This window comes from Lactuca saligna, chromosome 6, assembly GCF_052625555.1.
Source record: "Lactuca saligna cultivar CGN05327 chromosome 6, ASM5262555v1, whole genome shotgun sequence".
Classification (NCBI taxonomy): Eukaryota; Viridiplantae; Streptophyta; class Magnoliopsida; order Asterales; family Asteraceae; genus Lactuca; species Lactuca saligna.
The window spans coordinates 72,337,213-72,359,050 of record NC_136422.1 but is presented as its reverse complement, the minus strand read 5'-3'; the positions used below and the strand labels follow the sequence as shown (position 1 = coordinate 72,359,050).

General features: G+C 34.2%; 1 protein-coding gene and 2 long non-coding RNA genes across 4 annotated transcripts; 1 reads left to right on the top strand and 2 right to left on the bottom strand.

Moving 5' to 3' along the window:
* The first annotated feature begins 1,863 nt into the window (after positions 1 to 1,863).
* Positions 1,864 to 2,978, top strand: LOC145003369 (uncharacterized). Its single transcript, XR_013661931.1, has 4 exons — positions 1,864 to 2,126; positions 2,256 to 2,391; positions 2,573 to 2,719; positions 2,802 to 2,978. It is a non-coding gene; the product is annotated as an uncharacterized LOC145003369 (long non-coding RNA).
* A 2,421-nt stretch (positions 2,979 to 5,399) lies between these two features.
* LOC145002712 (uncharacterized) lies at positions 5,400 to 8,380 on the bottom strand. Its single transcript, XM_078961926.1, has 2 exons — positions 6,032 to 8,380; positions 5,400 to 5,942 (listed from the first exon to the last, which is right to left on the bottom strand). Exons 1-2 carry the CDS (start codon positions 8,378 to 8,380, stop codon positions 5,400 to 5,402), a joined length of 2,892 nt encoding a protein of 963 aa, XP_078818052.1.
* A 3,805-nt stretch (positions 8,381 to 12,185) lies between these two features.
* Positions 12,186 to 13,384, bottom strand: LOC145002005 (uncharacterized). Of its 2 annotated transcripts, none has more exons than XR_013661774.1 (4): positions 13,300 to 13,384; positions 13,110 to 13,198; positions 12,805 to 12,851; positions 12,186 to 12,315 (listed from the first exon to the last, which is right to left on the bottom strand). It is a non-coding gene; the product is annotated as an uncharacterized LOC145002005 (long non-coding RNA). The 2 variants fall into 2 exon arrangements; XR_013661773.1 differs by having other exon boundaries at positions 12,198 to 12,328.
* Between the last annotated feature and the right edge of the window lie 8,454 nt (positions 13,385 to 21,838).

Below are 21,838 nucleotides of genomic sequence, written 5' to 3'. Positions count from 1 at the left end.
ACTTTTATCCCGTGGTATGTCTATCTCAACATGCTAATAATCTTATCTTATAATAATAATAATAATAATAATCTGTTATCACTCTTTTACTTTTTTTCTGTGATCTCAACCTACTTGTTTTACTTCCACAGCAATACGCTTTGTATTAAGCGACAACAAGACACAGAACACTAGTGACTACAATGTATGTTGTTTAGTTATGTCTTTATCGCCTATCAAGTAGTCATATTTTCTGGTTGGTGATATATTATTATTAACTGCCACTTTTTTATGTGATGACTGCTCAGCAAGGAACTGTTGAGATTGTATTTGATAACTCCGATCATATCATTCCGGTAATCCCCATCATCTCTCTTTGTATGCATTTTACATTTTGTGTGTGTGTGTGTGTGTTTTTAAGGATAAACACTCATATGTTTGTGGATAACTATTGTTCTTACTAAAATTAGAAGTGTATAGAATTCGTGTAGTTTCTATGTTGCATTTTTTGGTTGCTGAAACTCTTTAGTCTTTTCTACCACTTGAAGGTTGATAAAGAGGAGGTAGTTTTGCGTAGAACATGCAATAAATATTATCTGGATGAGAAGCCTATAATGTGAGTACCACTACCAACCATTCGGATTAATTATTTGTTTCCTTCTACCCTTCATGTTGCCCTTATTGAAATCTCTGGTTTATCTTGTCAAGTGTTATAACAATTAACAAACAAGGTAATGCAACCATGCAGGGAAAATGAATTAATGAATCTACTGGGAGCTGCTAGACTGCCGAGTCTATATTTTCTTTCTGATTTTGATGTGTGTAGTGTCAAAGTGTTCTTAATTAATATTAACCATGCAATTGTTTGTAGATAGCATCGTTGATTGATATGGACGATGTAGAAAGACTTAATCTACTAAAAAAATTTATTGGGGCCCAAATCTATGAAGAGCACCATGCTGAAATCCGCAACAAAATGGCAAATATAGGCAAGTCATTCTTAAGTTAGCTGTTTGTTGCATTTGACCAGATGGTTTTCTTAAATGTTTTGTAAAATCAGATACAACGATAAACATGCTGCGTCAAAATGTCCAAGAGTTTGAAAGCCACAAGAACAACTTTATGCAAATCACCTTCAACCAAATTGAGGTAAATAAGATATTTCACGGAGTATAAGGATTCACATCTGTGTTGCATGCTACAAATTTGTATAATCATGTCATGATGCTAGTTAATGAACTCACGTCTCTCTTGATGCATGCAGGTGGAGAAGCAGGTAAAGGCCACTGAAAGTCTATTAGCAACTTGCGCTGCTAAGCAGAATATTGTAGAGACTATACGAGCCAGGTTGCGGGATAATGAAGTCTACGTCAAACAAACTGTAGAGACTTATACAAGACATTTGTATGACAAGGCTTTAAAAAAGAAGCAGCAAGATGTCGATAACCAGGTATAGTAACAAGATGTCAAACATTAGTGGGGTTATTGGTCCTATCTACAAGTTGATTGACTGCGAAGAAAAATATTTTAGTGCTGTTGAAATAATTGCTGAGAAAAGGTTTTTGTTTGTATGAAGTCATTGGATGCTTTTATTTTTTATTTATTTATTTAATTTTTTTTTAGAAATTTGAATTTGGTTTCCTTCCTCTGAACTTTCTTCTGCAGCTTATTCCATGTGGTAGTGGACAATACTGAGACTGCGAAAGCTGGAAGAGTCACATTAAGCCAAAGTTTGAATTATTGTTCTTCTCTCAGATATTTGGTAATGTCATGTATTTAGAAGATCTACATGAAATTACGATGGATGATTATGACTATGTTACACCCAAAGGTACTGCTTTATCCATCTTTTTTTTCCTCCTTAACTTTGTTGTTATTAAGTTTAGTCTTCATCCGTTATAAGCTTTCAATTTAGCAAAGGAATTATGAGGGGTGGATGTTACGATGAAAACAAATTAAAGCTAAAATTTGCGAAAATCATCAGAGAAAACGGAAATTTATGCTCTGAAAAGGGAGAATGCCTCAAAGACATCAACAATAGAATTGTACAACTACTTGAAAGAGAAAGAGATAAATTGGTTGGATATTTAGAAACGTACAAGAAAGAAATTGCAGAGTTGCGTAAATCAATTAATCGATTTGGAAAGGTAATCGTAGATCTTATTTAACATAACCAAATTTCTTCAAATGTATGCTTCATTTATTTTAGTGGTGGTTTTTTTTGTATTCTTCAAATGTAAGCTTCTCTTGTTAACAATAACATAGTCAAAATACAGGTACACCGGAAAGGAAGAAGAGGAATTAAAGGGTCGGCTTATCAATTCCAAGAAGAGACGAAAAATATCCAATTCACCAGAAAAATTAATAGCAGACTGTAAGAAACAAATAGAAGATCTCGAACGCTATGCTACTGTAAGTGACCTTGGTTAACCCAATAAACTATATATTTCTATTGGGTGTTTGTTTAGACTTAATTTAATATAGAAAGAACAACTTAATAACTTTTTTTACACATTTTCCCACACTTATTTTTCCTTCCAATTCCCCAAGTGTGCCTTCACTTCTTTAATAACTTTGACATCTTGTCTACCAGGTAACCAGAGCTATGATATCAGAAGTGGACAAAAAGAAGGATCTTTGCATGCAAAAGATCTCCACAACTGTGAATAATTGTTTTGGAGATGTGATTTCTAAACTTGTCCCAGGTTGTTCAGGGAAGTTGACAATGATAAGAGAGGAGGTTGGTTTTTGACTGTTTCTTATACCAAATTTTAGACTTGTGGCAATTTTATCTTCTTACTTCTTTTTTCTTATAAAAACAGGACCGTGGTCCCGCTGATAATACAGAGGGGTGTCCCACAAATTTCATAGGTGTGAAAATGGAGGTATAAAGCTCCTTTTTCATAATAGGAAATAAACAAACATGTCTTATTATATACATATGTTTATGTACATTATGTGTGTATATTGAGTTTGTATGTGCACATGGTGATTATCAACATTTAATTTTCCTTGTTTATTTTATATTTTGGCGGAACATGTGATGCATGCATTTCTATCAAGTCCCCATGTCTTTTGTGATATGAATTGATACCTTGTATCGCTACTTGTCATCATAAGTGCAACCCGAGTCTTTCGGGTTTCCCTCTGCTTATTCATTGGGTTGGTGGGAGTTGGTTTTCGTTTGATAAAAATAAGGGTATAATGTTGTGCTTACAACTGAATTGAAGGTTTTTTTATTTCATTTGTTATTGCAATTATGACTTGACCTCCGCCTATTTGAAATGTGTTGGTAGGAACTGTTATGAAAAACTTTTCCTGAAGTCCAAATTATTCTTATAATGCACCTACAAATTATATTTCACTTGTTAAAATAAATGCAGCCTGCTTTGTTAGGTTCATCATCTATTATTCGTTAGGTTCATCATCTCTTATTGCACAGATGAGAATTGTATATTTGTTTATAGTCCAAAATTTCAATGGAATTAACGATATGGTGGTTTTCATTTTATGAAGTCAAAATACTTATTCAAAATTAAAGGAATTGATGGATAATGTTTGCACATAAGTTTTATCATTGATGTTTCTTATGTTGGAGATGTTCGGGTTTGGTTGTAGATGTGAGTTAAAGATAAAATATTTTGCAACCAATTTCATAACACATATAAGGCTAGTCCATTAAGATACAAGATCAAAAAGCCTAATAAAGTGGCACTTGCTAAATTAATGATACATGTTTTTTCAAGAACAAAAAGCCTCTTGTTGATTGTTGACATGCTCTCTTTGAAAAAAAAAATGGAATTAAAAAGAGGGGGCCGGATTAACCCAAAACCTTGACCAATGACCATTCATCCAGCTTCTAGCTCTCATCTTTGACAACTACCTCTACAGCCACCCTTCTCCACCTTATAAACCACCTTCAACACCACCTCCCTAATCAACCTACACGACCCCAAAAAACACACCTTTTGCCACCTCTTTGCCATATCTTCTTCACCCCACGAACCTCAATCAACCCCTTTTAAACCTTCATTGCATTACCGTGAACCAGACCAATCTTGAACCATCACCCAACGCAACCTATCATCATCTCCACACCAACCTCCATCTCTTTCACCCTTCTCTGTCACCACCATATTCCACCACCGTGACCACCATTCAACTCCATTCCACCTTATACTACCATCGGACCCACCACCTTCACCATTTTCACCTTCTAAAATCTTTTTACAGTCTTCAACCGCAAACCACCTTATACCTCCATTCGAGTCTTAACCCCTCACCATCAACCTCCCAATTCAGCCACCGGTCACCACCATAAACTGTCCTTCATCCCCTTTCCTGAACCATGATATCACCGACACAAACCACCATCGCAGCCCATGCAATCTAAATAGAAGAAGGTGGTGCGATTTGAATCAGAAAGAAGGTGGTGCGATTTGAATCAGAAAGAGAAGACGGAAGGGTGAGAAACGATCAAGGAAATATTTTTTTTACCTGCCGATTATAATAGAGAGGATGCGATTCTTTTAGTGAATGTCGATTTGAGTCGAGATATGGGAAGAAAGAACGAGAGATAGAGAAATTAGCGATCGGTCTTGAGAAAGGGTTATACAAGGTAGAGGAGTGTTGGGCTAACTACATTTCATTGTGGGCTGATAGTATTTTAAACGCAGCATCAAGAAATGAAGAGTACAAGGGACGTATTTTTCATTTTCATTGTGGACCCGCTGGACCTGATTCCATTCTAGATTAATTTTTAAAAACATTCAGGGTGGGGGTAGGACTGGATTGGAACTAGACCCTGATTTATTTTTGGGAGTAAGGGAGAGGGTGGGGGCACGGACGGGATTGGAAATTTATTTTTGGGAGTAGAGATAGGAGTGGGTATTTCGGTCTCGTACTCTCCCTTGGGGGTTCGTTTGTATATATATATATATATATATATATATATATATATATATATATATATATATATATATATATACACACACACACACACACACTAGCCGTTTACCCGCGCTAAGCGCCGGGCGGCAAAAAGTTTCTTTCGGAAGATAGTTTTAATAGTTTCCTTTAGACGTGAGTTATTCATTGCGGCCATTTGGTAGACTATTATATGTCGAATAGTTCATTTCAAGATATAGTTTCTTGCTAGGTGTATAGTCATACAATACGATAAAAGTTGAGTCTACATCTCAAATAATTCATCTGATAGTTCATACTTGATTTTAACAATATATAAATAACAACAATCTGCAACCATATAGTTTTGTACATTTATAACATGTCCAATATATAACCTACACCAATCTGCAATCATATTGCTTCATCTGCTAGCCCTACATTAAACATCAAATAAGCATCTAAGATACATATTTGAAGAAATTGTATAATAATAAGTTGTTGATTGTACCTTGTTAATCACATAACATTTCTTTGTACACAACGTTTGATGTGTAGATTCCATCATTATGAAACGTTTTTTCCGGCTTTACTAATACATTGGTATTGACACGTGATATTCCTCTGGATAACGCCACATAAAGCTGGCCATGTGAGAATACCGATTCTGGTAGATAAACACCTACATTTGGAATTGTTTGTCCTTGAGCTTTATTGATTGTCATAGAGAAACTAAGCTGAATTGGAAACTGCTTTCTTTTAAGTTTGAATGGGAACATCTCATCGTCAGACGGACATAGAGGAATTCTTGGTAAAAACACTCTTTTTCCAGCATGTTGGCCAACCGCTATCTCTGCATCAATGACATTTTGTTGGAAAGCTCGACATATCAATCTGGTGCCATTACATAACCCATTTGAAGGATCGATATTTCGCAAAAGTATTACAGGGCACCCAGTTTTTAACCGAAGATAATGAGGGGGTACACCACTAACATTTAGCGAGTTCAAATACTCCATCGGATATAAGTTATTTTTGTCATCTTCCGCTTCATCAAACTATAGTAAACTTTTTGCTCGCCAGAAAATCGTTCGATCAACTTATTATTAATCTCATCAACACTTTCATTTTTAGTTGACAGTATCACCCTCGAAATGATAAATTTTGAGTCGGCGCCGTTGGATTCCAAAGAAGGAAATATTGCATCAATCAGAGCGTCCACTGATTTAGTTTTATCAGTGTACCGAATGGACATGTTATCAGGTATACGAATATAGGACTCGTCCAATGTTTCCTCCTTTCCATCACCGACTCGTAATAAAAAATCAGAAAACCATGGGTCATTTACCGCTCTCATGTTGATACTTAATCGAAGCCTTTTAACTGAAGCCCATAGAGGTGACATTCGTAAGCTAGAGTCGACAATTTGTGCTCGAGTGCCACGTCTCACGACCGGTAACACTTGTCTAAAGTCACCTCCCATAACCATTATCTTTCCACCGAAAAGGAGCTTCTCATCTGTGATGTCTTGCATTGTGCGATCAACTGCTTCTACTGCCTGCCTCTTAGCCATTGCTGCTTCATCCCATATGATTACCTTTGCCTCGCGAAGTATCAGAGCCTTCCCACTTTGTTTAGTGATCTTGCACATCGAGTTATTATCAAGATTGAGCGGAATTCCAAATCGTGAATGAGCTGTTCTCCCTCCTGGCATGTTGTTAGCCGCAACACCTGACGTGGCAGTTGCAAGTGCAATAAGACCACGAGCACGAATATTAGCCAACAAAGCTTTGTACAAAAATGTCTTTCCAGTTCCACTGGGACCATCTATGAAGAAGACACCCGGAATATTTTGATCCACATGCCTCATTATCTCATCATATGCAAACTTCTGGTCTGGATTGAGAGAGTCTCGCGCATGTAAGTCTTCATATTCCACATTTATAGAGTATTCTTCTTGCACCTCACGATAGCCTCTTGATTGTAAATCGATGTGTGCACTGACATTTGGAAGGTCGTAATCACTAAGCTTTTTACTCATAGATTCTAGGAAGACTCTAATGTCGATGAGGACCATATTTTGCACTCGCTCGGCGCATCCATATTGTTTCCTGTAATCTTCAGAAATAGAATCATAGTGGTCGTCCCATAACTTGCGAACATTTCCTGGTTCACAAAAAATCAGCATCGTCGCAAATAACCTTCTAAGTGCGCTGGGAAATTGAAATAAGGAAGCCTCTTCAAGACACTGTGATAAATTATCATCCGTCTCTATTAAACCTCTTTCAAGAGCTGCTTTTCGAAATGTAGGGTGTAATACACCATTTGCTATGTATAAATCTTCAAAGCAGGTAGGCCCGCTGATATGACATAAAAGCAGGCGTAGGTAGTATCTCTCTCCTTCAGCTGGATTAGCATAAACAAGTCGACCAACCATTGATTTATGTTCCCGGATACTCCAACAATGGTTGCTCCGATTCCATGTAAAATGTTTGGGAAAATCCTTATACAAATATTCTCTCGCTTTGGAATCTTCTTTATTCTTCTTGAAAAATGCCGTCAACATTGAATCTTTTTCTTTCTCTCTATCAACAATGTCTTCCATTCTGTCACCGTCTTTGAACCTAACCAACTGTTGATTCGGGAGATGTATTTGCAACGCCATCACACAAGGGTGGATTTTTGATAGAGGAAAGCTAAAAACTCGCCATAATGCCTCGGGAGGGGACACATAACGTGCGTATTGAAACTTTTTTATCTCATTAATAACAACATTTTCTTGGTCTTTATCAATATGGATAACTTGTTTGTCATGGCCCTTATAAACATATTTGAAGAGGTACTTCACAGACTTTATACTCGAACAAACCTCAACGTTGATATGACAATTAAACATCATTAACAACTTCGGGTTGTATGGAGCCACCCATCTGTTATCCAATGATGTATTTCTTACAGTAACCTCAATTCCATTATTTCTCCTTCTATATAATGGATATGAGTCCTCTCCTTGTGATGTCTTTTCATTGAATTGCCTAGGATATCTGAAACGACATATTTTTGGCACACCCTGCATACACGGACTTTTTTCTCGTAAGCTACCACAGGGACCGTGCATCATGTGAATTTTGACAAGATCATGCATTTCAGGAAACCTTATTGGGTCGGGAATTTTCGCACACACAAGTTTGTCATAATCGTTTGGATTATTCATCTTATATCCAGGGGTCATTATTAAGAGGAAATGTGCATGTGGAAATCCACGCTTTTGAAACTCTATCACATACACATATGACCCCACCACACCGATTATATGTCTCTGCAATAATTGTACCTTGAGATCCTCTAACTTAGCATGAAAAACTCTTGCAACAAGGTCCGGTCGATCTTGAGCTGACTGTCCAGGCAATAACTCATCATCGATTTCTTTCCATTTTGGGTTGCAAGTCATTGTAAGAAATATATCAGGCCTCCCATCATCTTGAACTAAAGCCATGGCATCCAGAAATCTTCGGCGCATGTCACGTGGACCTCCAATGAAACTTGCAGGTAACACAACTCTCTATCCAACCCTACTTGGTTGAGCCTCACCGGCATTAAAACAATCAACAATGCCCTGGTATAAATCAGCTCTAATTTTGGTTTGGTTCTTTTCAACAAAAACCAAACGTGTAGTCTCAATCTTTATATAGGTATCTACTACAAACTGCTGGAACAATCTCCCTCCCATCAAAATCACATTATCATTCGACCGTATCTGGAACTTGTAACAATAGTACTCCCGCATACTTACAGTGTTTCTGCCTTTTTTTGAACTAGATCCTGTGATATCATAATTTATGTGAAAAATATAAATTTAATATCCAAATATTTAAGGCAATACGTGTTACATGTTTTAAATATGTAAAAGAATGTTAAAGGCGTACCTTCTGAACCTTCATCATTGTCTTCATTGTCACTAATAATTTCATCCATGGCCACCCCATATCTTGGTATTTTAGGATGCCATCCAGACTCACCATTAGGAAAGAATAAAGGATACGACAAAGGATCATAACAACCAAAGTGAGGTTGAATTTCAGTACTATAGTTAGACCTCCCGTAGACAATAATACTTCTTTTATATGCAGTGATGTTGTCATTTCCTTCAACCCAAATATCAGCAACCTATGCAAAGGTGTAGTTCAATATGGTGATTAATATGATATGTATAACAATAAATATGAGACATTTAATTTTAAAATGAATAAAGTTAAATGTTACTATTCACACCTCAGATGTGGTAGGCTTATTGTACACCCTTTGGTCAAGCTCCACCGATGCATTCAAAGTCACTCTATAATTATCAAGCGGTCCTAGATCAGAAAGTTGTTTAAATGTTCTAACGTACGGATTCGAAGCTAGAATACGTGTTAGTTTTTGGATGATTCTTCTATCAACATTCTTCCAGGAGGATCTCTGTGATATTTCAGCTTCATCGTCATAAAAATACAACTGTAAATACCTCGATTTACCATCCCTTGAAATTAGCTGATCGATATTATGATAGAGTGTTCCGTGCGCACAAAAAGTGTAAACTCCAGAATTCATATTGGCCAATTCTTTATCCACATTTACACCTAGTGATGCGAAAGAAAAGTTTGAGTTATACGCCCTTATATTGTACCTGAAGCTTTCTTCTAGCTGCTCTTGCCTTGTGAAGAGTTGGTGCAACTCTGTGGGAATAGGGGAGTGTGCCAGTTTTGTCTTCCCACTCATGCAACAAAAGGTAGGGAATTCATATTGTAGTCGCTTTGCTCCACAATAAACACAAGGGTTTTGAGCCTTTAATATACGATGTTCCATACGGATATTTTCATAAACAAAATCATACGGATCGTCCTGAAAGGCGTATACTCTTCTTTTTGTCATCATAGTTCGTTCCTTTCTTCGTTGATAATATTCTTTATTATAAGTATTTGTCCTCTGAGCAGCACTTATAACACTCACAGAGGAATCTTCGTTGATATTTGTTTCGTTTGTCTCCATTATAGTGCAACTTGTGAGTGTTGTAGGTTGACTACATCCTTCACCGTTAGCTATTCTTCTCTTTTTGTTTTTCTCATTTTTTCGTGCATAATAGTTTCTATTGTATCTTTTTCGATTTTCTACAAACATATTATTTGGATAAATAGTTATATATTATAAATGCAAATATATACTCATATAAACGACATACCTTTTTCTATATCTATCGGGTTTTGGGAATCATCACAGTTTTCGTTTCCCTTATCTACAGTCCCCATTGAACACTATAATGGAAATGTTAAGAATAAGAACATATTATATCATCAAGAATGTAACATTTTGTAATGTAGACCATGTGATTTAGTAGTCATGTACGTGTGTGTTTCAAAAAGCAACACAACCCTTAATAAATAAACAAATATACTAAAAACTTGTAATCCAAAAACACAATAGAAGAAAGTTATACATAATTAAAAGAAAATTTCCATAGATATCCAAAAATTATTATTTATGAATTCATAAGTCAACACAAGAAAAATAAACCATACATGAAAAAATTCACGATAATATGTCTAACATTAATGTAGATCAACAATAAAAGCAACGCACTCGTAAAAGTTGTCAAAACTTCAAAAAAAAAACACCACCAAATGTCTCACACGGAATTAAAAATTCTTCTAGGCATATTTATGATGTTAAATGCTTCCGGCATCCGCGGTTGGAACTCTACGTTGCTTAGTTTGGTTGATATCAAAATGTTCACTGAAAATAAGATAAAAACTATTAAAATGTATTGATTTAGGTATTTTAATATCACTACAATTATTATAATTTTCTAGAAAAAACTTACTTGAATCCAAATGAACCAATTTCACCCGAGAAACAAATATTATATACTTTCTCTCTATCGCATAGACAGTCCTCACAATTTGATGGCGTGTTCGGTCGGTTATATGTAGTTTCATCTTTATTATACTCCCTCTATTTATAATCAAATATTTCCAAAGTCACCTAATTTTGCTTTAGTGTAATCATAATAATAATAATAATAATAAAATAATAAAATAATAATAATAATAATAATAATAATAATAATAATAATAATAATAATAATAATAATAATAATAATAATAATAAACACTTACGGCCCATCTTGGAGATATAAAGTGAAAGAAGTTAACGTCAGTAAACCAGAGTAACGGGAATAGTTTCGCTTGCCTCTGATGATTTTTCCAACAATACCTAAAAATGACGATAATTAAAAGGACAACTTGTTATTATTTTAAAAACTTTAGAATGCTGAAAATATATACAATTTATTAAATTTACCGATCATCATTTTTCTCTCTGTCCGATCTTCTACTAAAATTTTTATTGAGGGAACCAATGGGAAAACCGGAAACCATGATATGATAGCATCGGCCAAACGATTAAACCGCGTGTTGTTGCTGATCTTAATCATCAAATCACCACGTAATAAACTGTATTCTTGATATCTCGGATACTTAGCATAGGTTGGTTCGATTTGGAAATGGTTTAAAGAAAACACACCACCCAATAGATTCCCTCCATAAATAAAGCGCATCATTTGTTGTGGAACAACTGCTAACAATTTCTCTCTCTAATAGAAAATGTAATATTTTTATAAACAAAAATACTTGTGATAAATTATGAAAATGAATATAAGATATAAATAGTTTTGTAAACATACATTTTGATCAATGAGAACCATGAAAAGTTTGTTTGCTCTTGAGTCCCTCCAAATGAAATCAACACGAACGGATGTCAAAACATACCACAAATGGTAGTTTAGTAGCAACGAAAATGCATCAACGTTTTTTCTTTATAAAAATATTACATTTTCTGGTGTTTTTTCATTACAAAACACCAGAGTTTTTTCTAAAACCCATCAATAATAATAATAATAATAATAACATGCCAGAATACCACAATCAATTTGATAATTAAAAGATATTTACTGATTAAAAATATTCAAAACAAATGTCCTAACTTATACATATACAAACCACACATATGCAGAATGTCAGAAACAAATAAATACACACCTAGAATTCAATTATATACATGTATTATTTGAGATAAAGAATAAGAAGATTGATCAATTTAGATAGAATACAAACAAATACATACACACACATATACAAATTATATATATGTATTATTTGAGATAAAGAATAAGAAGAGTGATCAATTTAGATATAAGACAGAATAATATTATACACATTTGAAACAAAAGAAGTTTATCACTTCAAATAGAAGTAAGAAATAAAATATTATACACATTTGAAGTTACAAAATATAAAAGAAGTAAAGAGAACCTGAATCCGTGTCAAGAAACGCAATGAAGCAGTGTAGCAGTCTTCCCGATTCCAACTCAATGATCAAATCGTCCCAAAACCTCAACTGTGAAATTTTGCTGTGAGTTAAAAATGAAGAACATAACTTAAATTTATAGGTTGAATAATCTATTATAGAATATAATGTTGTATTTTTGGATATTGATAATCATTCCAAAATTAAGCAAATTAAAATCTTACCATGAATATTAAAATCCATACCAAAAATATTTAAAATCTTACAAAATTAACAAATATACTAATTATCAAAATCCCTACCAAAAATATTTTAAAATCATATGAAACTTAACAAATATACTCAAAAATTTAAAAACGAATATAATATTTGTCGATTTTATTTTTGGAAATATATTGTAATCTAAAAAACAATTTAATAGATCGGTAGTCAAAACATATAATTAAGTCACTTAATCTTTTACACATTACAGAATTAAAAAGTCGATACGTGTCATACAGAAACATAATAAGTGAAAAAAATAAAACAAAAAAGAAAGGGCTTACAACATTTAAATAAAACAAAAAAGAAAGGGCTTACAGTTCTTTGTTCTGTTGGAGAAGCAATTGCAAGACCAGAAGCCAAAGCTGCAACATGGAAGGGTGCAGGTTCTGTTGAATTGAATTCTAGGGAAATGTTTTCTCCTATAGGATCTATTGGTTATTAGAACAGTTGGGTACATACATGAATACTGAAGTTAAGCTCTCCAAAGTGAACAACATTTCCGTATTTATCTGCAAGAACCTCAAATAAGCATGTAGCTGCAGTTAGACACTCAACAAGTTAGTAGGGACAAACTGGTTTTTTTCGATTTCACTATTACAAAAAACACAAAAACACTTAACAGGAACTCAATGTGCCTTGGATTTTGGATTTATTTTTCTAAATGAGCACCATCATTTCCAAATGCAGATGCAGCCTCACTCTGGGCTTGCTGTTAAGAGAAAAATACAAACAAAAAGATGTAAAATTGGTTATGAAATTATAAACCAACAAAAAATTCATTAAAATAGTTAGCTGTAAATTTTAAAATACCTGCAATAATTTGATAAACTCAGCACGTTCTTTTGTAAGAAGCTCATTCTTACTACGAACATCAAACTCCTGTACAACACTACAAAAGGTAAAATAGTCACTTCAACAACAAAATGGAGGGTAAATTGATCATTTGAAACAACAAAAATACATACCAACAACTAACAACACCAAACCTGTAATTTTACTCATAATAGCATCTTCCCCTTACCATTTATGCCCTTGTAACTAAAAAAACATAATACCCATCAGGATTTTAAGTTTAAAAAATATATGTCAAAGAAGCAAGCTTATTTCTCCCTGAAAAGAATCAAATAAACAAACATTAAAACAACACAACAAACTATATTTTTTCTTGATTACTGCTTCCTGTTTAAAAATCATATAAAGCTAGAGTAAAGACTTTCAACTAAATGCCTTGAATAATTAGGTCACTTAATCTTTTGCACATTACAAAATTAAAAAGTCGATACCTGTCATATAGAAACATAATAAGTGAAAAAAATATATTTTGGACATAGCCTGCAGATAGCAAACTGCAAGTCTTTCATTTTTTCATTTTCTGTTTGCTTACATAGAAGTATCGAATATTTTCAACAAATGGGCAATACCCCTAATGATGTGTCAAAAGATCAACATAAAGAATTGCTTAAATTTATTCAAATTTAAGCATTGAGTAGTTGATAAATTGACTTATAAACATGAAATTATTATTTCCTCTTCCTCAATTATGAATATGAATTATAATGATGTTATGGTTGCTCTTGAGAAATTTCAGTTTTCTTTTATAAATATAAAACTGAGATTTGGTGATTAGCTACTTACCATATATGTTTTCCCATAGAGAAATATGTACACTGTGATCACTGTTAACTGTATATCAAAACATAAAAGTTGTTAGCTGTTTTTTTTAAAAGTAATATGAATTAATAAATAAATAAAGGTGTAGTGTACCATGGTGCACAAGTAAAATCCAACAGTAGTAAAGTAGAATGAAAGCATGCGGAAGAAGTCAAAGAGTTGACCAAGTCTGTATATTTCTCTACTAAGAACCTGCTCTCCATTTCCTCCAACTACTTTTCATTCAAACAGAGCAATCTGATTTAGCCCCACATCTCCATTTCCTCCATTTTCTAAATTTTATCATCAAGGGTATGGTGTATTACTAACTTATCTCCATAAATACTAACTGTAAAAAATTATATCAAAATTAATAATATTTTCTTTAAAATAATATCATACTAAAAATAAAATATATATTAGAAGCTGAAATTACTGTAAATGTTAGTAAAATTTACAAATAAAAAGTAACGTAAGAAAATATATTGAAGAAGAATAGATGTGTGCAAATTGATATGGGTTGATTAGGGAATCTTTAACTTAAACTTCAGTAGAAGATAACAGCTTCAAGTACCTTTTACGTGGTCTTTGCAAGAAGGGCAAAATAGTCATTTTACTTGGATTTTACACATCAAACTAAGGATTATAAGTCATAAATGAGCAACAAACAATTTTTTTTGCACAAAACACTAAAAATGTGAATGTAAGAAACTGGAATGGTTTGTTCACAAAATATCCTTATTTTTATCGCTTTTAATGGTATTTTATGAACTAATTAATCATTCCAGTTTCTTACCTCTTCTTGGAACTTTAAAAAAAAAAAAGATAATTTTGTAATTAAAAAAAACAAATAGTTTGTTACTCATTTATGTGTATGCATCCAATATTCCATACCATTAAAGAACTTGTGTTGGAAAATGGAATTCAAAGCGGATTCAATATCAAATAAGACGATTTTGTCCCTACAACTCTCGAATTTTGACAAGAATTCAAGAACTGAAGCTGCTTTTGTTTGCAAAACAAACGAACAACTCTTCAAGATTTCAACCAATCGCGAAAGGAATGTGGAATCTGAAAGATCCTCCACTTGGATCGTTTGCTAGCTATCATATTTAATACAAAAAAACAATTATATAAAAATAAAAATAAAACCCTAACATGCAAAACAAAAACATAACAAACCTGGTTGACAATCTTGCTTCATCTGATCCTTTCTTAGATCCATTAACAGGTGCATCATAAAACTGTTTGTAGAAATAGCAACATACTTTTATTTATGAGTGAAAAAAGTACATTTTAGATTTTTTTTTTATTAAATAAAAAAATGCTAACCTTTAATTTCATTAGTTTGCTAGAATCTAAAATCCGAGCAAGAATATTCAAAACTGTAAGCTTTATTTTTTGTTATCCAGTATTGCTGTTGATCTTTCTTTGATGTTACCTGTAGCATGAAACCAGCATTAGCCAAAAGTTCAATAACTCCAAATGAAATTACATGTAACAAACGCAACCTAAGAGCTACACATTACTTCTTGTAAAAAATCAGCAATTGCTTTTCTCTCAGGACATTTGAAACCCATGTACTCAAAGAATTCAAGCACATTTTCTCTAGGACCTTGATACACAACTTGTCCATCTGCTAAAAGTATGACATCATCAAATAGGTCATAGGTCTCATTTCGCCTGTTGTGACTCGCTTTTTTTTGTCCCCCCTGAAATACCCCTAAACATTTCATCTCCTACTACAGTGTCTGCACACACTTCAAGACCTAAAATCTGTATATCTGAACATAAATATCAGAAAATTAGTTGTGTTTTTCTCACATATTCACTTATATTTGATACATTTTTAAACATAACACATGTCAATGGGACAAAAGTTGCAATTTTTATCTGTCTTATTCTTGAGCTATTACCTTGATAACATACTCGGTGACAACACTTGCCTCTTGACCTTCTAGTGATGATGCCTAAAGAAAAAGAAATATTAAAGATTAGATCAAGAAATAGAGTATATATATACTTCTTATGATGATACTACACGTATAACAGAGTATATATATACTTCAGTGACTGAATATTATTGTTGAATTAAATCAGGAGCCATAGAATTTTTTACCTCATCAGGAGACCAAAAGGTTTGCAATTCCTTCTGAATTAAATCAGCCATAGACTTGACATAACCTTGTCGCTGATACCAAGACTGAATAATAGCAACAGGAAGCTTTGACAAAATCTTGTCCTCCCTGAATATCTTTACTATATTATAGATTTGGAAGAAATTTTGGGAAAAACCATGATCATTGTGTCTAGAGGGTACCTGTGGTGGCTGAGGGAGGTTACGAAGGTGGTGGTAAGTGGCGGATCTATTCATCAGCAACGGCTTCTCGAGATGATTGACGCAGATCTTTAGGTTTTTTCAAGATCGAAGATCCTGAGAGGTGATTCGTCGTCAGCAGCGAAGTCCTTCTCCCCTCTGTGTTCGGTATCTTTGATAGCTGAGACCTGAGAGCGTGTTAGGGTGAAAATCGAAGGCGGGAAAGGGGCATATTTGGTGTTGTCGATGTGAATAGGATGATTCTTGTGTCTAGAGGATACCTGTGGTGGTTGAGGGGGGTTACGAAGGTGGTGGTAGGCGGCAAAATCGTCGTCAGCAGTGGTTTCTCGAGATGATTGACGTAGATCTTTAGGGTTTTTCAAGATCGAAGATGCAGAGAGGTTGGAAAGGGGCATGTCGATGTGAATAGGACGAACAATGAACACATAAGCGAAGTCCTCCTCCCCTCTGTGTTCGGATGAACAATGACCATCTCCGGATCTGTTTATGGTGTGCGATGTCTGGTGGCGATGGAGGGGACAACGTCGGCAGGGTGGCGATGGCGACGACTATAGGAGGGTGGTGGTAATGGAAGCGTATCGGAGATTGAAGAAAGTGAGGAGGCAGACGGATTTGGAAGAAACGATGTTGATAGTGTCAAAAGGGTATTAGGGTTTGGTATAATGATACTCGTGTATACGTATACATTGTAAGCTTAATAGATTGTACTTTGTGCTATAAAATGTATACCTCTTAATTTTCAAGACATGGGCAATATGTTTAATAATATAGTTAAGATATATATATATATATATATATATATATATATATATATATATATATATGTGTATATATATATATATATATATATATATATATATATATATATATATATATATATATATATATATATATATATATATATATATATATATATATGGTTAGGTTCATTTGAGACCACCTATATTTTGTGAGACAGTGAGACGCTTTTTTTTATTTTTTTAAATTTTATTTATTTTTTTTAGTTAATTCATGTTCCGAAAATAATATTTAAAAAAAGAATTTTTTGATTTTTCCATTTATTTTGCATTTTAAAATTATTTTTAGCATATGTACAGTGTAATATTCTATTTAGAATATTTCATGTATTTTTCAAAAAAAATAGAATTTTTTTTTATTTTTATTTTTTTAGTTAATTCAAGTTCCGAAAATAATATTTAAAAAAAGAATTTTTAGATTTTTCCATTTATTTTGCATTTTAAAATTATTTTTTAGAATATGTCAGTGTAATATTCTATTTAGAATATTTCACGTATTTTTCAAAAAAAAAAAACGGATTTTTTTTTTTTATTTTTTTTATATTTTTTATAAATTTTTTAGTTAATTCAAGTTCCGAAAATAATATTTAAAAAAAGAATTTTTGGATTTTTCCATTTATTTTACATTTTAAAATTATTTTTAGATTTGGTCTCACGGTCTCACAAAATTAGAATGGTCTCAAATGAACCTGAACCTATATATATATATATATATATATATATATATATATATATATATATATATATATATATATATATATATATATATAATACATTATCTAACTGAGTAAATTACACAAATCGTCCCTTGTCTAGGTTCCATATTTTGAAAAATTAACTTGAACCGTTTTTCATTTGGCTAAAAGTTCCACACTTCATCCCTATGGATATAAAAAGACAATTTTGCTCTTATTTATTTCTTTTTTTATTTTCTATCTAATTATTATTTGTTAATTGTTTATTGATTTTGTTATTATAAAAAAAATATCCATTTCCCTTTAATAAAAGAAATAGACTCTAAACCTACATATTGTCACCCTCCCCTCATTTCTACTTCAGTTCGTCTTTGTGCATGTAACATCCCAAAACTAATGACCAAAAATTTGATTTTTTAAAATAACTAAAACACCGTTGTAACTTTGTTCACACATTGAAAAACATTTTAAATAAAACATTTATCAAAGTTCATTCCTAGAAATCACATATTACGGAAAAACATAGGTGTATGCGTTGCGATCGTCCCGAGCTCCTTTATTGAAAACTGGAGGTGCCTGAAACCAAAACTGAAAAACGTAAGCACGAAGCTTAGCGAGTTCATCAAATACCACATACCATATATATCAACTAATCCATACATGCCATACATAAATGTGAGCCATACATATCATTCATATATCATAATCAATAAATGTGTTATGTGCCGCACTTAGTCGTGCCATTATGCCACGGGCCGCCTCGTGGTCTTTCATGCCAAGCCGGGGGCCACCTCCTTGGTCTTACAGACAAGTGTCAAGAGCTACCTCTTGGTCTTCAAAGCAAGCATCACAAAGACAACTAATACATACTACTCTACTTAGCTAATGAGCATACAGTGTGCTAAGAGCCACCTCCTGGTCTTTTATACATAATGCCTTGGGCTAACCCTCGAGTCTCCCTACAATACATAAACCAAATAGGCCGGCATTGGTGCCTTCGACCCATAAAAAGAGTGAGGAGACTCACCTCGTACTGCTGAAGTCCTGCGGATAAAACTCTAGTTGTTGGATGATAGATTCCTGAACTATCAACATCAAAACAACACCCAATTAATAATTGGGTTCCAATACATAACCAAAAGTCCATGTTTGGGGTAAAAAGACTACTTTACCCTTAACCTAGCTTGATCCCAGACCAAGGCCCAAACAATAACACCCAGAAGATTTCAAACCAATTTAAACTTTCAAAAACAACCCAAGTTCCATTAGTTATTACAAAAAGGCTTCCAAATAGTTTATTATCAGAGTATCCCAGAAACAACATCATAAAAGTGAGGACCGGTACGATCACACCTTTGCCTTGCCACGATCTCCTGATGTACCTTAAACAATAAATTGAAACTGTAAGCTCGAAAGCTTAGTGAGTTATCCCCAAAATACCCATACACATACAACCATACACATACGGAAATGAACAACATACTATAGGTCCAGTCAACCATCAGGTTGGAATACCCCTGGCTGGGTTGGAATGTCAACATACAATGAGTCTAATCATCCTTGGGATGGAATACTCCCGGCCCACAACCATCGGGTTGGAATGCCCACACTCGTACACATACAATAACTACTATGGGTTCAATCATCCATCAAGATGGAATACCCCAGGCCCTCAACCATCGGGTTGGAATGCCAACATACTACGAGCCCAATCATCCTCGTGATGGAATACTCTTGGCCCATAACCATCGGGTTGGAATGCCCACCTACTATGAGTCCAATCATCCTCGGGATGGAATACTCTCGGCCCACAACCATCGGTTTGGATTGCCTACATACTATGGAATAAACATGTGTACTTATATCAGATAATCATATAACAGTCTACCAGACAACATACTAGGGCCCTATCATCATCGAGATGGAATACCTTCAACTACCATAACAAACATGTGCACATATAACGGGTAATCTCCTACTAGCATACAGATAGTTAGAACTAACCAATCGTACTAGAACATAACCATCCTATCTACCAGGATACCGAGCTATCATATCACCATAGTAACTATCTCAAATAACAACTCAAAGGGCCGCCTTGGTGTCTTAGACCCTTAAGTATAATGAGGATAACTCACCTTGCAAATGCCGAACTGAAGTGATGAGATCAAAACTCCCGATCACTGCCACGAACACCACCGCCTAAAACTTCAATGACTTAATAGCCATTGGAGCCCAAATTACCAAAATACCATTTGAAGTCAAACTGGTAAACTCTTGGTCAAAGTCACAGTCTTGGTCAACGTTAACCTTCCTGGTTGACCCTACTCGCTGAGTCATACTAGTGACTCGCCGAGCTCATGAACTCAGAACCCCACAATTCACGAATGGACTCGCCGAGTCATCCCATGACTCGTCGAGTCCTTCAATATGAGTCCTAGCCTGTCCAACTCAATGAGTCACCACTGAAAGTTGTAGTATATATTAAATCAAGAACATACAAAAAAAAAGAAAGCCCAAATCTGACTTCGTATGAGCAAGTTATGAATTTTCTAAGATTTGGCTTAGTAGTGCACAACCCAAAACTCGATTTTTCGTTCGAGTGGTTTTTGGCTTACGCATCCTAAATTAGAGTTGAAGATCTCATTAATAGGAACTCAATGGTAAAAAGATAGACGAAAACGGAGTCCGTATGAAGAAGTTACGAATTCTTCGCGGTCATTTAACAGTCTAAACGCCTCTTACTGATAAATTTGAGATTGGTCGAGAATTAGTCGACGGAGTCTAAATGAAAGTTATAGATCTTGATTTTACCTACGTGTTGAAAAAAAGAATGTCGAAAGCGGAGCTTGTATGAAAGAGTTATGATTTTTCTAAGTTTGAAGGCTGATACGCGATAGGGGTGATGTGGCACCACCAGAATTGGACACGTGGCACCACCAGAAGGCTGTCACATGCCCTAACTCGGTGAGTAGGTCCTCCTACTCGGCGAGTCCATCAGTCAGAACCGCTTGTGACATCCCCATTTTCACGGCCAGAAAAGACCGATTTTGTTTATTCTTTATAAAAATCAGAGTTCTTCTTTTAATAAAAATGTTGCGGAATTCGTTCCAGAAAAACACGATTAATACGTTATTAAAACATTTTCGAATAAACGTATTTTATTCATTTTAAAATGTTTGGGATGTCATCTTCAATACAGGAACATAAGCATAAACAGAACTTACATTTATTTACACTAGTGATCTACATCTCTTTAATCTCTCAGTGTAATGTGACTTCATATCAATACCTGTGATATAAATAAACTGAGTGGGTCAGGTTGGGAAACCTGGTGAGTACATAGGGTTTTCAACCCAGAATAATATAATTATTATGTTTAAACAATCAAACAATCAGCCAAATTACCCATCCTCATTATCTTCTTTACTCTTAAGGATTTATCCTAAGAGTCATCTATTCTGCATTCGTTTATTTCGAAGTCCCTTACTTCCAGGGTTATAGGACAGACACTAAATCCATAGTTGCCAATGTTCATTCATAAAGCACTAATTCCATAGCTGATATAGTCTATTCATCGGTTACTAAATCCATAGCTATCAGTGTTTATCTAATAGGTACTAAGTCCATAGCTACCAATTCCTTAACAGGTACTAAATCCATAGCTACCGGTGTTTGCCCAATAGACACTAAGTCCATAGCTGCCGATGTTTATTAGTTAGGCACCAAGTCTATAGCTGCCAATGTTTACTCACATCATCTTTTATCTCTCATCATTCATCTACCCGTATCATACCCAACATATTCGTGTATATAAAATACGTATACAGTTTAAATCATCTAAAACATGTATAAAAACGTTCATCCAA

Excerpts from the sequence above, each read along its gene's own strand:
- LOC145002712 (XM_078961926.1), bottom strand. The coding sequence starts at position 8,380 with ATGGCTTTAGTTCAAGATGATGGGAGGCCTGATATATTTCTTACAATG. Across the intron at positions 5,943-6,031 it reads CAAAATTTATCATTTCGAGG|TTTGATGAAGCGGAAGATGA; the intron begins GTGATACTGTCA and ends AGTTTACTATAG.